Genomic DNA, 15,198 nt, shown 5'->3' on the forward strand with positions numbered 1-15,198 from the left:
CTCCATCGACAGCTGAGACCCAGCCTTTTTGACTGAAGCCCGGTGGAGCTATCTCGCGAGCTAAAGAGGAGATGGGCTATGGGCCTTCACCTACCCAGCCGGACTTTAGGCAAGCACTCCTGCGTCTCTCCTGACCTTATCTCCCCCCCCCTCCTTCCCTCACCCCTCTCCGGTCCTACTCTCTCCAATTTCTGTCCTTTGCCCTCACCTGCCCTTGCCCTTGGTCCCCACCCTGTTTGTTTTTTTCTGGAACTTTCTTCCCTCGCCACTTTAGCCTGAACTATTTTGTCTGATGCCCGATGGAGCTACCTGGTTTAGCAATAGGGGAGATGGGCCATGGATTCCCTCCTTGGTCGTCACCTACCCAGTCGGTCTATAGACAGACTTCCTTTAGTCTCTCCTTGTTGTCTCTTCCCTTATCCTCCCTCTCTCACCTCCCCTGTCCCCTCCACTACTTTTCCCTCTCCTTTCTCTCCTCTCCTAATGTATTGCCTATTTTTTGATGCAATGTGTAAATGTTGATCTTTTTCTGTTACATTGTTGATTCTCATGTAAAGCGCTCTGATACCTTCGGGTCTAGCCAGCGCTATATAAAACTCTTTAAATAAAAAAATAAAGAGCACCACCCCAAGAAAGAATGTTCTCACATTCTTTCGAATCCCCCACCTCGTTGAGCCTGTAGTCTCACTCCTGTAGCGCCCCCACTGCCAATGTCTGCCTCACCATTTTACCCCCAGAGGCAGCCCTCCTATGGTTCACATTGTTCTCCTTAGCCAATGCACCAGTTTCCTAAACACAGCTGTACTGTCTGGTCCATACACTGAGATTGGTCAAGCGCTCACCTCCGCAGATCAGACAGATGGCGCTGAGCAGTCCGGTTTCGGTGTCGTCCATCTCCAGGGGCAGCAGCTGCTCAGCAAAGGCAAACACCAAGTCTGTGAGGGGCCCGAAGCCAGCGTTGTGCATCTGGGTCCGGTTCAGGGTCAGTCCATCCGAAAAGGTCATGGTGTCCTGCTCTGGCGTGTACCGGGTGCAAATCCGCAACATCTGAGGGAGACAAGAGAGCTCTGCATGAGGGGCACGAGTCTATCTATCGTGAGGGCCCCAGAAAGAAGGGGTCTGCAATACTCTACTAAAGCACAGAAGAAAACTAGGGAAATGACGTCTGCTCGCTACAGAACTGAAGCTTCACTTTGCAGCCGGGAAACATGAATGAGACGTTTTCGGTTATTAATATAGAATATAATATGTATCCATAGTGACAGCAAGGGTCTTGCATTACCTCTGGAAAAAGGGCGTGTAAGAGAGTGAAGCCTATAAAACTTTATAAATAAATGCAGTTCCTCCTCGTAGTACACTAGCATCATTATAAACCAACAGAGAGACCCACAGTTGTACCTTCAATGGATACACCGACATCCACCTGCCTGAGGAGTGATGCAGAGATGCCTCCTTTTATTAACCATAATAACACAGGGCTGTCTGTCTAGGCAAAGATACAAAAGTCTCTCTCCTGCCTGATGGTCTAGGGCTCTAGGCTCTCCCTTCTCAAACCCCAAGGAGAGATGCAAGAGCTCCTACTGTGCTGGAGGGGTGAGATAGGAACCCAGCTTTTATCTGAGCAGAGGTGCACACTCCTAGGGTGTACCAAGTAGAATTCCAGGATCCCACACCCACTCTTAGATAAGTAATGCATCTAGACCTTTACATGAAAAGAAGAAAACCCTCATGGACTAATGTGAAATTCAAGAATGTCCATCTAGGCACAGGAGTCATGCCAAGCGCTGCTGCTCACCAGAATGTCGAGGCAGGCTGCCTTCAGCAGGGTGATCTGGTCCGCGATGGTCAAGGTGGCAAAGCCTGGGAGCCGCTTGGCAAACTCCACAATCTTGATGATGCATTTGGTGGCGAGTTCGCTGAATTTGTCCCAGAGGCCAAGGTCGAGCTGGACCCGGTGGTCTGCACTGGAATTCTGAGGGTGTGGAGGCAACAGGAGGAATGAGAGAAAAGATACATTTGAGATAGATGGCGGCAGGAGAGTGACGTACTGGGAGAAGAATTATGGAAAAGTGCATAACAACATGAGAGATCGGGAGATATAGATGGATAGATGGTATAGAAAGAGTGAAGGGTGACAATGGAACGAATGAAGAAATGTAGGTAGAGCAACGGGCATCAATATTAGCCATAACTAAAACATCACAATGAACTACATTTCTCATGCGAACAACGAAACTCTGCCTTTGAGCATTCCCAGTTTACAATGGAGGCACCCGCAGAAGGAGGTATGCCCAAAACTACACAGTATCTCGTCTGGGTAATTCCAGGGCTTATCAAACCATATTTACAAGAAAAACAAAATGTGAACAGAGGGCAGCTGCAGCAAAGGATGTGTACTACAGCGACTCCTCCATTGCCCCTTACGGCTCAGCTCACCACCTATCGAGAGCGGTACCCCTCCCCCCATCCCTGTACTATACCAGCACGGATAAACTGCGGTACCAACGCAGGCCAAACCTGCCCGACATGGTGGCTATTTATTCCAGCGCTTGGACCCACGTCAAACTCTCGTACACTACTAAGACTCACACCCCTACCCCTGTCTGTTTGGGTTCCTCGGTCATGACCTGCGACCGCACCACTGCTCCTGGGTGGATCTAACTCACAGCCCTGGTCTCATGCACATTTCTGAGGCTCTCTGTAAGTCTGAAGTGCGAAGTAAGTATTGCGTTTCCATACTGAAAGCTAAAAACACGAATGCCAGCAGATTTACAATGTTCACTAAGTTATTTAGGCTGAAAGATTGAGCTGTTTTAGAGTGGGTCAACTTGGGTTCCTCCTGCAACTATCCTTCCTTTTCCATCCCGAGCACCCTTAGCCTGCAGCGCCACCCCGCGGTCACTGCAGTCGCTGCAATGCCAGTCATGCTGAAACCCGCCAGGAAGGCCTTCCAGTGGGGGAGGGGGGAGGAGCAGGCCTCTACTCAGCATAAACTGCTGCTCGCGGCCAGACGTGCTGCCTGCCCCTCCCTCACGCAGGAAGCTGCCAGTAAAACACCAGGACGCTTAACAAAGGCAGCTCTGTCCCGGCCTCGACTGCTCGGGAGAGTGCTGGAATTCTAGCAAAGACATTTATATCCACATTACGCTGCATGTGGGCTACTTATTTAAACCACGTTTGGAGACTAAAACTGCTAGGAAGCGTTGGAACAGACGTGTTTTTGTAGGGCGTGGTGTGGTGTGGCGGAGGGACGTAATGAACACCTTAGAGTTAGTATTGGAAGAGGTTTTTGATGCAAGACACGATAGTGACAGATCTCCTGCTGACTAGCAAGGGTGATTGTGTAGGGGAGAAATCTTAGTGGAAGGCAGCACTGTGCTAGGATGAGGTAAGTGCTCAGACATGGAGGAGACGATGAATGTCAGTAAAGTTACCCAAAATCAAGGTCGAGAGCTGTCTTCAGAAGTGGTACCCTTTTGAATTATTCAGAATTTGAAAAAACACTATTATCAAGTCGGCCCTCCTGCTTCTGTGGTGTTCGAGCTGGGCAAATCCACACGCCTCACTTAACAAGGAGGTTATTGAGGATTGGTATTTTCTGTGAGAGAGCCCTGAAAATTAACTGGTTCAGCTAGGTTAGGGCAGAACTGGTGAAGCTGGGAAGGCCAACCCCTTTTTACTAACCCAAATTCTAAAGCTAAAACTGGCTTGACCTGGGTGAAATCTGCTTTCAAGTCTAGGGTGAAAACTAGTAGGTATGAATTGGAATTAAGTCAACCAACTGTTAGGGAGCATTTGGACTTTCAGTTCGTTAAACCTGGAACCATATTTAGCATGGGTCGATCGGGCCTGGGATAGACTATTATGAAACAGGTTTAGGTTTGGATTCGTGAGGTGGCATCTCGAGTTTCCCCTTAGTCGATTTGATGCATCTAAAGATTTAATATGCCCGTGATGAACCCTCCCCACAAAGGTTGCTGCAGTTTACCCTTTTCTGCCCATTTTAACTTGTTTTTTACTAAAAGGTTTTTAATGCCTATTATTAAGTCGCATGCAATCAGAAGTTCCAGACTAGCTTTAGACCATCTGCAACAAATAAATTCTACATCCAACTGCATCAACATTTGCGCCTTTCTAAAATGTGCCCCAAATAGAAGGAAATCATTGGGTTTTTTTTAATGGGCTGGAACATTTCAGGGAGAGCATTAGATATTTTCGGTTTCGTTAAAAAAAAAAATGATGGCAGTTAATCCATAATGATTTGTGTGATCTGGTTGAGTATGTGGCTTCCTCTATGGCTTGCTTACTATAACTTTTCTGTTATTCGATTTTAAGAATTTTCTTTTGTAACCAGTGCTTAGGCAAGAATGACAGACATTGATGTGCCGGTCTTACTGATATATGGCCGAACAGTGGTGGTATCTTCATGTGAATTAGTCTTGTTCGCCTCGACTGTAATGTATACGGCTCTGTCAAATGTTTGTTTTTAGGACCTGGGTTTGCATTGGCTTTGTTTTTATGTGCCTTTAACCCCTTCTGCGCTGATGACGAGCTGAGCTCGTCATGAGGTTTACCTGTCGTGCGCTCATGACAACTTCAGCGCGCAGCGGGAAAACCCGCCGCGCGCATGTGGTTAAGGCACCTTTCTTTAACCGAAATATAGTGATTTGATTGACGGATTGATTAAACACGTTCACTGTGAGTCCTGCCTGCCCGGTTTATCTATACTACTATTATAAAGCAAGAACTTTGAACCTTTGAGGCAGGTAAACTCGGGAACCACAGCGCCAATCCACACACCCAATACATCATTGTAATCGTCAGGGTGTGCAGATGGACATAGGCTATATAAAACTATAAAAATATGCGTTATTTAAAAAATGTACCTAAAAAAAAAAGTAGTCCCTTCGAAGTAGCGCCGACCGCGACCTGCGTGCTGACATCAGGAGCGCGGGGAGTAGCGGCGTCCAGGAGCGGCAGTCATGGCGCGGGGGAGGAGCGGTGACGAGCGGCGGACAGGCGGTGAGGACCGGCGGGAGGAGCGGTGACGAGCGGTGAACTGAGGAGCGGCGGCTCAGGTAAGGCTCCGGGGGACCCACGGACAATGTCGGGGCAGGCGGGGGTCGGGGGACGGGGCGGGCGGGGGCCCGGGCTGCTGGACAATGTCGGGGCGGGCCGGGTCCCGGGCTGCTGGACAAAGTCGGGGCGGGTGGGGGCGGGGAAGCCTGATTGCTCCCGGACAAGGTCGGGACAGGCTGCTAGTTAGGGAGATTAAAAAAAAGGACTAAAATAGTGCATTATAAGCAACTGCACCTGGGAGAGGTAAGAGAATGTGAATATCAGTGGATGCTGGAGAGAGCAGATTGCTCTGACCCAGTGGTTGGGTCTGATCATTTGGTAAAGTCAGTGGCAGGAGCAGTGCTCTGTCTGCAGGTAGGAGTATACCCATACACAGGGGATTTCCTCCCACGCTCCGGTTCCTTTTCTTCTGTTAATTCACTGTACTTGCTAAGTACTTCTTTATATGTCGCCTATAACAAGTTCAACAGCTTTTCTAAGTGTCCGGGTGACTCTTAAAAACACAAAATCTAGACGGAGTGGGGGCGTACGTCTACACAAATAACATATTTGGGCCATCTGGAATTATAAAAAGAGGAAGCGAAAAATTGCCAATCTAGATTTCTGACTGATTTTTATTATACATTTTTAAGACATAGCATGAATTGCTGTCATTTTGTTCCACTGTTACATGTTACGTCACTGAAACTTAATGGCAGCAACGCCAGTGCCCCCATCTGCATAAACAATTCTCCCTAGACAGCAAGGGTATGACCAGATATTCTGGGTCTGTGCCTGGTTCCGAACTCTATGGTAAGTAAACTGTTTCCTGTTGATAAAAAACCAATCACTCGCTAACAAAATAGAGGTAGTTGAGAAGACTGCACATTTCCTATCCTGCATTTTATGGAAAATACCACCAAGGCTGCCAACCACGCTGTGTGCCTGGTAGCAATAGCTCCAGTTCATATCAGACAGCTACTGCAGAAGTCTTTCTTTAGGCCTTGCCTATGTATGCGGTCTCGGATGGGGCACTTTCAAATCTCTTGTGTTGCATACAGCTACCTAACACAAATCCCGATTTACTAACCGTCTCCATGGACTGCCTGTATATTATACTGCCTGTATATTATACTGCATTAAGTTTGGCTTTAGGATTTTCTCTGAGGGTAAGCCATAGATGCATACATTCCGCTGTTAACTTCCACAATAGTGATTTTTCTGCCATGTCTTGCACCCCCTCTCCTTTGCCACCAGCATACCTATATTTTGTTCCACCCTTCATCAAAATTGTTCTGGTTACCAGGAAAGTGCTGGTATATTGAGGTGGGTGGTGACCTGGAAGTAAAGTTTGTTTTATAGCAGGGGTTCTCCCCCCCCCCCCCCTTCTGTGTTTTTCCTCCCTCTGTGCTCCTTTTTCTCCTCCTGCCTGCATCTAACCAAATACGACTTATCTCAGAATATTTGAGAAGTAAAATGTTGGCATGAAACTGAGAACACCTCTACTATGGTATCCCAGAAGTAGTCTAGGGCGGCTACAAGGGGAAGCTCACTCCCACTACTGGCAAAGTAAGGTTTTGGATCTTAACTACCATAATGATACACTCCTTAGAAAGTAATGTAAAGGTGCGGTGTCCATATCTTTCAGACTTCATTCCATAGCAGCAAATGCATATTTTGGGATACACAAATTACATGCATACGGTTTAGAAATCGCTAACCCTCATGATTTCCCGCAAATTCATATAGTAAGCATTAGAGGTTTTTGTTACGGATATATATTTTTTTTTAAAGTGTGTGCCCTATACCATTCCCCGGGTATTCTTGAGACGTTCAAAATAATAATAAATAAAAACTATCCTTTTCTAAGGAGAATAAAGTGATGAGCTGACAACTTTTTAGCTTCTCACTCTCCCACAGTAGTCTTCCATCTCGCTCGGAAAGTCTTTTTTACTGGAATAGAGACATGACATGCGATTGTTCTTGCTGCGACTTGTCCCAGATGGGCTTCACTTAAACCAGAACCCAATTTGAGATGCTCACGATTTGCCCGAAAGGAACCTGGTTTCTTCTGGCAGTGTCTGAACCTTCCATGGGAGAAGCCTGCCATTCTAAAGGGCAGAGGGTTTCAGTTTAGAGAATTAAAAACCCACTGCTCTTCTATATGGAGTCAGATTGTTGATCAATTTTCAGTATTGATGCATGCTCAGTCCTGTATCAAGGTCCGTGAATTATGTTTGCGGTCATTTTTTTGTATACAGAACAGATGGAGAAAATGGATATTTATTTCACTTCCAGTTTTCGATTTTGAAGAGCGGTCACAATTAAAAAAAATGGTTTTGAATATTTTACTGGGTTTTTTGTGGGAACCTATTCATCTGGGTCCAATTTTGTCAGGCCTTGCCATTGCAATAACATCTGAAGTAGCAGTCAAGAGTTAATCTTTTTGCCCTTACTCAAGCAAATGCAGGGACACATTGTGACTTTGCCAAAGTCGATATGAAGGTACTGCTATGGTATAGAATTCCAGTGGTGTTGTGTGTACCCTAGTCAAACTGGATACATTGGATTTTCCTTCAAATTGTGTGAAATCCACAAAGGAGACTCTCACTCAAAGTCCCCCACAATGACTTTTTTGGGACCATACCTTTTTTTCCTTTTTAATAAAAAAACTACTTTATGTATATAAGAATGTTGATGACTACAGGCACTCTGAGCTGGCCTGGAGTAGCAGCGTGAGATTTTGGAATAAGACTGATTTTTTTTTCCTTAACTCCAGTCTCCTGATTATTGTTCAAGAGGGGCAATTCTGAGGTGATGCAACAGTGACTCTCAGGAGACTCCCAAGTAAGGCTTCTCTGATATTATCAACCACCTCTACCCCCCCTAGGGTGATCAGAATTTGAAAACCAAAAACCGCAACATTTAACAAAAATAGAAAGATTACAATTTTACATCCACCGAGCGGGACAGAATGACTCAAATAACAGCGCTCATAAACATAAAAACACAGAGAACGAGGCCCCAAGTGAATAAATGACATCCAACTTTTATACCCAGTATCACGATCGTTAATTTTAATATATTCTGATCTAAGCTGTTGCTTAGTCCAGCCTTTGAACACACAAAAACATTCCTCCCTCCAACTTCAGTTGCCCCTCTCAGAAAACCGGGACTTGTGCTACATTTGCTGAAATCTGCCAGGACAGCTCGTTAAAGACCAGGATCACCCTTCAGTTACTGACCCTGCTTGGGTTCAGCCCTTGTGCAGTATTTACACAATTTTATTTCATATGGTTTACACAGCATTTAAACTAAAATATATCCAGACGATTTAGAAAGGAGACAGATATATGTCCATTCCTTCACAATTTCTAAAACATATTGAGCACATGAGACCGTATTCACTATTTATGGTTCATTAAATTTATATGACAATATAACCTATCAGGCCATCAGCCTCTGGGGATAACATTGGGTATGTTGCAAAACACTACTTCTACTAGATCTGACCATACAAAAAGGATGTATCCCCTACACCCTCCACCCAAACAGCCAGTCTGCACCGATGGTTCGTTCCAGTGGTGTGCAAGGCGACTTACCGTAGTGTACTTGCCGAGTTGGCACAGTGAGGGGAAGGTCTCCTGATGTGCTTTGCTGACCTTTTGAATGAGTGCTTCCATTTCAGGTGGCATCTCGTAGCTATCGGTCACCACCTCCTCCTTGATCTCCTTCTTCTTCTTGTTTCGATCATTCCTCACCGCTGCAGCAGCCACAACAGAACCAAACAAGAAACAAAAACAGTAAGTACGTGCTGCAATGCAAAAAAACAAAGAACCACAGAGATCTATAGCTGCATCAGCATGGCTAAACTTGCATTTCTGGCTCATCGCCATCTTGAAACCTTCCCTTCTACTAAAACACAAGGCCCAATCTCAATTTAGTGACTTTAAGATATGACCTTTAAGGTATGACATCTAACATGCCTCTCTCCCCCATCCCTGGGCAGCAGATAGTGCTCTTGGACCACTAATTATTAACTTTTCAAACGCATCCGTATTGAAGTTGCGCCTACGTAGGAGCAAAGCAACCTTCCATCAATGTACTAAACACCATCAAGTAAAATGATTGAGAACAAAATTAAAAATCACTAATGCCACTCCTCACTGGGCAACTCCCCTTACACCAGCGTATTTAATGTATATGGAAAGATTGTTCTGTTAAAAAAAATATAGGAGCTTTAGTGATTGAGTCAAAACATTTTGACCGTTTTCATACTATACTGCAAAGAAAGCATCTTCTGTCTCTGAAAAAAATGCACCCTTAACAGCTTTCGGATTATTTTTTGCCATTTTTATTTTTTTCCTCAGCATTAAAAAATAAAACGCATCTTTGTTTATCAGTGGTTGAATTTCTCTGGTTTGTGAACTCACCATTAACTAAGTTAGTCATGTTTTAACTGAAAATTACCTTACGAAATATAATTTAAAGCCTGGGATCACGTTTGGTTGCCATGTTTTGGTTGCCTGCCTGACGGGGCTCGTGACAGATACGGAATCTCCATGGAAAACAAAAGGCACATACGCAGTTCCCTGTAAGCATCTCATTATAGACTTGCTTCTTGGTGGCAATAGCAAAGCCCAAAAATATAGAAAGTAAGGTGGAGATTTTTCCCAAACAGCCCTATAATTATTATTAAACAGCTGCCCTGAAACAGCCCAAAAGGATTCAATCAGAAAACGTTAGTTTCAAGAAAAACAGGCCATGGATTCATTATTTTAAGTTTGTTTTCCAATAGTAACATGTGTGCCCAAGGGCAGTGCTTGAATGCACAAACCTTATATGCTGTGTAATATTTTTTCAATTTAATTTAGAAAGCGAGGCTCCACTGGCTCTCCATACACAATCAAGCACAATTCAAACTCCTCACCCACATTTTCAAAGCATTACATACTACTGGCCCAGCATAACTCATTAGCTGCATTTGCTTTCACAAGCCTTCTGGATGCCTCCGCTCGTACGAACTCCTACCTGCACTCATCCCACACATATTAACAACCAGATTCGGCAGCAAGCCTTCGCTTATATCACGGCTTAAGCGCTGAACAACCAGCCGCTACACATAAGAGCCTCCTCCTCACTTCTTGAATTCCACAAGAAGCTGAATATCTGACTTTTTGAGTAGTCCACCTAGCTGTCTAGACTCACGCCTGCTCAGCACCAGGATACCGTCTTGTGTGATATCCTGCTCTACAAATCTGCATAACATAATATCGGTCACAGTTTTAGGTTTTGTTATTGGTACCAAAGTAGAAGGTAGAAGACAGAAGAAAGTAGAATGCCTTCACACACAAAAAACATCTTTATACCTTTAATGGAGAGCTTAAAATACTCAAAAGTTACTTTCCTTAAGGGTCCTTCCGTCCATTGGCTTGTGCGGGGTGATCTTTGGCTTTACTCCGACTTTGCATCACATTGCAAATTTGATACCAGGTATAGGTTCACTGGATGGGCAGAATATGGCTAGTTTTCTGATCTCAAAATTTCTAATAGAATGTGCTCCACTTTAAATTTAGGCCAAGGGTTGTAAGATTTTACATCAACAATCCCTATAAGCGGCAGCCCAGACTAGCAGCACAGGGAAGTGGTGTAGAGAATACTAAAACGATGTTGCATAGGCAAGTTGAGTGTAGTGTGACTGCCCACCTTTACCTAAACAAAATATGCTTCTCACGAGAGGCAAAAAAGGCAATATTGCATCGGTCACCTGTACTGCAAATATGGGTTACAGGTTTTCACTGTATAGGCGAATGGAGGGCGATATAGGATATTGACCTGTGCCCCTCATTAGAAATCACATTAATCTATAAAAAAAAAAGGTGGGAGATAAAGCATTACTTATTACTTTAGTAACATAAGGAACTCTGTAGTCTACATACACTTGCTGAGAAGAGATGGGCTACAGGTGTTTCTCCCCCAAAGTCCGGCGATAAACCGGGATTCCTGAACATCCATATTCAACATATAATAAGCCAGGCTTTTTTCCAGATCTTGTTAGTAGTTTGGAGCACGTAGCAGTTGTAAAAGGCGATACTGTAACTATCAATCCAATTCGATCTTGTTTGAGGTTTAACCACAGACAAAACATTTAGTTTTTTTGTTGTTTATGGATTTACTCTCTCAAGATGTATCCGAATTCCTTCCAAACTCCTAAAGTAAGCTCTGCTTTGAGAATTCTCAACAGACAAACATCAGATGTCCTTGCCTTTGGCTGTCTGTCTCCACTGTGGGCAGTTACACGAATGCAGTCGAGATGGGCAGGATTTCTTCAGTTCATTTAATATTCTGGAGCCTGGCACTAGAGACCGTATAATTCGGCTCCCATTGTAGATTTTCATATCAACAGATGGGTTCAGGGGCTATGGGGAGAAGGCACAATTCTGATTTCCTGTGATGAACAAGAGAAAGAGCTTCCTGACCGGTCTAGGCAGTCAACTGTGGCTGTGTGGCGCCCACCTTTTCTTTATGAAACTGATCATTACAAAACCGATCATCAAAAAATGTGTTGGGGGCCTAGAAATGCAAGCTTGTACCCATTTCAATGGAATGTTATTATAAGGGCTATACCAGAAATCCTGGACAGCTGTCTCTTCCTACACACAATAGAAAAGAGTCCTCCCTGCAGCCGGGGACACTCAAAAGTGGGTTTTGCCCGTTGCAGAAAGGTGGAGCTCATTTTCAAATATATTTGGCGACGAGGTAATAATGAGTTTTCAAAAATGAGTGGGGGCAAACTTGTTTTAAAAATGAAAGCAGCTATGCTCCCATAGGACAGATCTTCTTGCGCTAATGAATAAAGAATTCACAAAGCCTAATGTGGCCAGGGGTTCCCGAAGGGGATTCTTGTTATACGCCAAGCCCGCACCCCTTGAAAGGGCCAATGTGAAGGACATAAAGACAGAACTGGCCGCTGCAGTTTTGCCTCCTTATCTAGGTGCAGGACCACGAAGTTTGGTTAACTTCATCTGTACAGACTTTTGCCCAATTTGTGTGGTCTCAAGGTGCTTTCGGAACCTGGGCACCAGTTTTCTCGGTCCTCCAAAAATCCAGCCTTGGTGGGCTGCAGCTGCTATGAAATGCGACACTTGAATCGTGGCTGCCCTCAGATTCTGGGGCATCACTTAAATGCTTCATTGTTTCAACAAATGCCCATCAGAACCTGCACACACTTAAAACACCAGTACACCATACCACACAGTAAATAGCTGGGAAACAGTCTGCCTCTTCTAAGCCTGTTTTTCCAGGTAGAGCTCCTACAGCGCCCCTGAATCTGATGTGGTCTACCCTCAAGAAACAGAAAATACTCATTCTCATAAGCATTCTAACCACTTCTGCCCCAAACAGTATAGTTACATCACCTACAAAGGCTTCCAACAGATATCTCTGACTCCTTCTCACTTCACCTAACACAGCTCCTAGCACCAATCCTAGTACTGGACAGGTTGTTGGAATTCTGTACTCTCGGGTACCGTATATGCAGAGTATGCACTCTGTACTGGCACAAAAAAAGAAGGCTACATTAATAAAAAAAAATAATACTAAAGAAACACAGTGGCACAGGTTTTCACTGTGCTATGGTACTGACGAAATCGTTACTTATGGAATAAAAAAGAGCCAATGCATTGTGACCATTCAGCCCTCCTTAGAAAAGATCGGAGCAACTTTCTCAGTAAAATGAGTGACTTGTTACAAAAAAAAAAAGCACATTTAAAAGGGAAAGGCTACGTTTTCACTCCTGAGATCTGTGCAGGTCAAAGGTTTGAATCCCGGGCAAGCAAGCCCATCCCCCTTCCGAGGTTTAGAAGCCCTAATAACAGCCCAGGTAAAACGACATATCAAGAGCGATAATCAGATTATTGTCCTTTGTAGATGTGGGCCAGTTTTAACAGCGTGCCTAGCTAGCTTTCTCTCCTGCAATCAGCCAACTCTCCCAACTAAACTGGGTGGCGCTCCTTCGTAACATTATCTCAGCTGCAGTCGGTAGAGGGCGCTGCGGCCCCACGTTAACGGGGCAGCGCACTGCTTCGTTTTCCAAAAGCAGGGTAGCTCACATTTGCCATTGCTGCAAAGCCAGACGAGTCAAGACCCAGAGGAAATCCCCTAAAATATTCCACAGAAACGCCCCCAGTCCAGAGCAAAGCATGTGTGATTGATACAAACTGGTCCAATGCAGCTCTACAGGTACAGACTCCAAAGCAGACCCATGCTCGCCAAAGCTCACCCCCTGGAAGCATCCAAAATCACAGATTAGCAAAAGGTACTCGCCTCCACGCAAAGGTTCTGCAGTTTATTGTGGTCACATTTAAAGGATTCTTTAAGCCAGGCTCAATAACGTATTCATTGAAGGAAGAGAACGGCGAGTCTCTTAACTTTCTTGAATGGGCCGAGGACTAATTCAAGCATCCGGAAAAAAATGAAGAAAAAATAAATAAATAAGTAATGCCAATCTTAGGAGCCATTTCTCTTTTAGAACAGTTCTTAGGATTGGACAGTCAGGATCTAAAGAAATCTCATGCTCTTTCACGATTCTTACACATCACTTTCTGCGCAGACCCTAGAGCAAAATGGACTGTTTTGCAGACTTCTTGGGAAACAATACAAATTCTCGGAAGACACTGCACTTCGAAAAGGAGTTCTGGGTTTAAGCATTTGCTCGTGTACTGTGCAAAACCCAAGATGACAGAATCAGACTTTTTACGTTCTAAATAATTTGTGACAGGTTCTTAGGCATAGTCATCCCGCCCTACCACAAAATGTAGCTTAGCTGGTGTGGCGTAGAAGCATTAAGTTTACTTTTATCTAGTTACGAGACCTCTATTTTTAAAACCTTGTGTGTTGCCAGAGTCAAATACTCGAGGGGGCGTCAAGCTTGCTTGCCTTGGACGGTTTTCCTCTTCGAGACTTTTTTTTCTATGCATAAGCGTCAATGCTGAAGGTAGCAAAACAGCTTCAGAGCCACAACACCACTCATCAGTTCCTCCACACGAACCAAACTGCTTGGCAAACGCAGGATCTCGAACTACCTTGTCTCTCCCTTTTTCGAACAGATTCATACGTGGATATTTGCATCCATCCTTTTGTCCATCTGTTTAAGACATGGCCGGACACGTAAACACTGGATCGGGTGCTGGTAACCCTTTTAAATAAATAAAGCAAACAATCAGTAGGTGTTAATGCTATAAGCGGAGAGTGGTAATTTCCCCTACTTGCAACATTGTACCGCTTTGGCCGCCATAAGTGTGGCAGCGTATGCTCAGACGTGAGTCCTTTGCTCACTTTGCCACTGGATTCAAGCTAGCCGGGCTGAAGACGGCTGGAATGCCAGAAACCGGTCCTCAGAAGCTTGTTTCCCGTCCAGGGAAGGCATGGCTTGGCAGTTCGGGCTGGACTGTTCCCATGAGGCACAGGGTCAGACTGATTTGCATATGGCCATGTCTGAACTGGGGTGGCAGAGTGGGCTAAAGAACGGTGATGGATTAAACCCAGATCTTTTGACTGGGTGTGAGTGTTTGATTGGTTCAGATGCTCCGTCCATCACCACCCCCTTTTGTAGGGCTTTCAGCTTTACACATACGGTCCACCAAATGAGCTCTTTGCCTCTGCGCTCACTGGCATTAAGGCCTTTTCTTTATCAGGTGCCTATCGAGTTCTACAGCTTTTGAAACCCTTACATGATACCTGCGCCCAAGGTTAGAGAATCAGTCCATTGGAGAGGCCTCTTACGCCTCCATGCAGCAACAAACTAGGTAGCTGTGCTGCCCATTCGCCTCTCCACAAATCCTACTACTGGTTGTTTACCTGGTACATAGCCCACGTTTTAATTTCCGGCCCAGTCTAAAAGGGAAGGATTGTGGTGGTGTCATTCCAACTACTGGGCTTATTTGTTCTTCAGAACAATCTTTCCCTAGTTCAAGTGACTGATCGAGAGCCACTTTTTTATAAAGCCCATACAATTTAAAAGGTTAGGCTTCCAGGAAAGTGAACATTAAAACCAGTTGGTCCAATCCTCAGAAGCTAATTTCTTGCTTTGTGGTTAGATGAGGATTGAGGAGTTGTGCACTCAAATGCCTTACACTGCCC

The 15,198-nt window shown here is 44.8% G+C and overlaps 1 protein-coding gene across 2 annotated transcripts in view; it reads right to left on the minus strand.

Annotated features, from left to right (window-relative positions):
• RARG (retinoic acid receptor gamma) overlaps nt 1-15,198 on the minus strand; it is a 369,787-nt gene that overhangs the window by 25,630 nt on the left and 328,959 nt on the right. For both annotated transcript variants that reach the window (XM_078687532.1, XM_078687541.1), the window contains 3 exons: nt 8,661-8,821; nt 1,796-1,972; nt 843-1,047 (listed from right to left, as the gene is read on the minus strand). In XM_078687532.1, the coding sequence (XP_078543658.1) occupies nt 843-1,047; nt 1,796-1,972; nt 8,661-8,821 (543 nt within the window). The remainder of the gene's footprint in view (nt 1-842; nt 1,048-1,795; nt 1,973-8,660; nt 8,822-15,198) is intronic.

This window comes from Lissotriton helveticus, chromosome 1_1, assembly GCF_964261635.1.
Source record: "Lissotriton helveticus chromosome 1_1, aLisHel1.1, whole genome shotgun sequence".
In the NCBI taxonomy this organism is placed as follows: domain Eukaryota; kingdom Metazoa; phylum Chordata; class Amphibia; order Caudata; family Salamandridae; genus Lissotriton; species Lissotriton helveticus.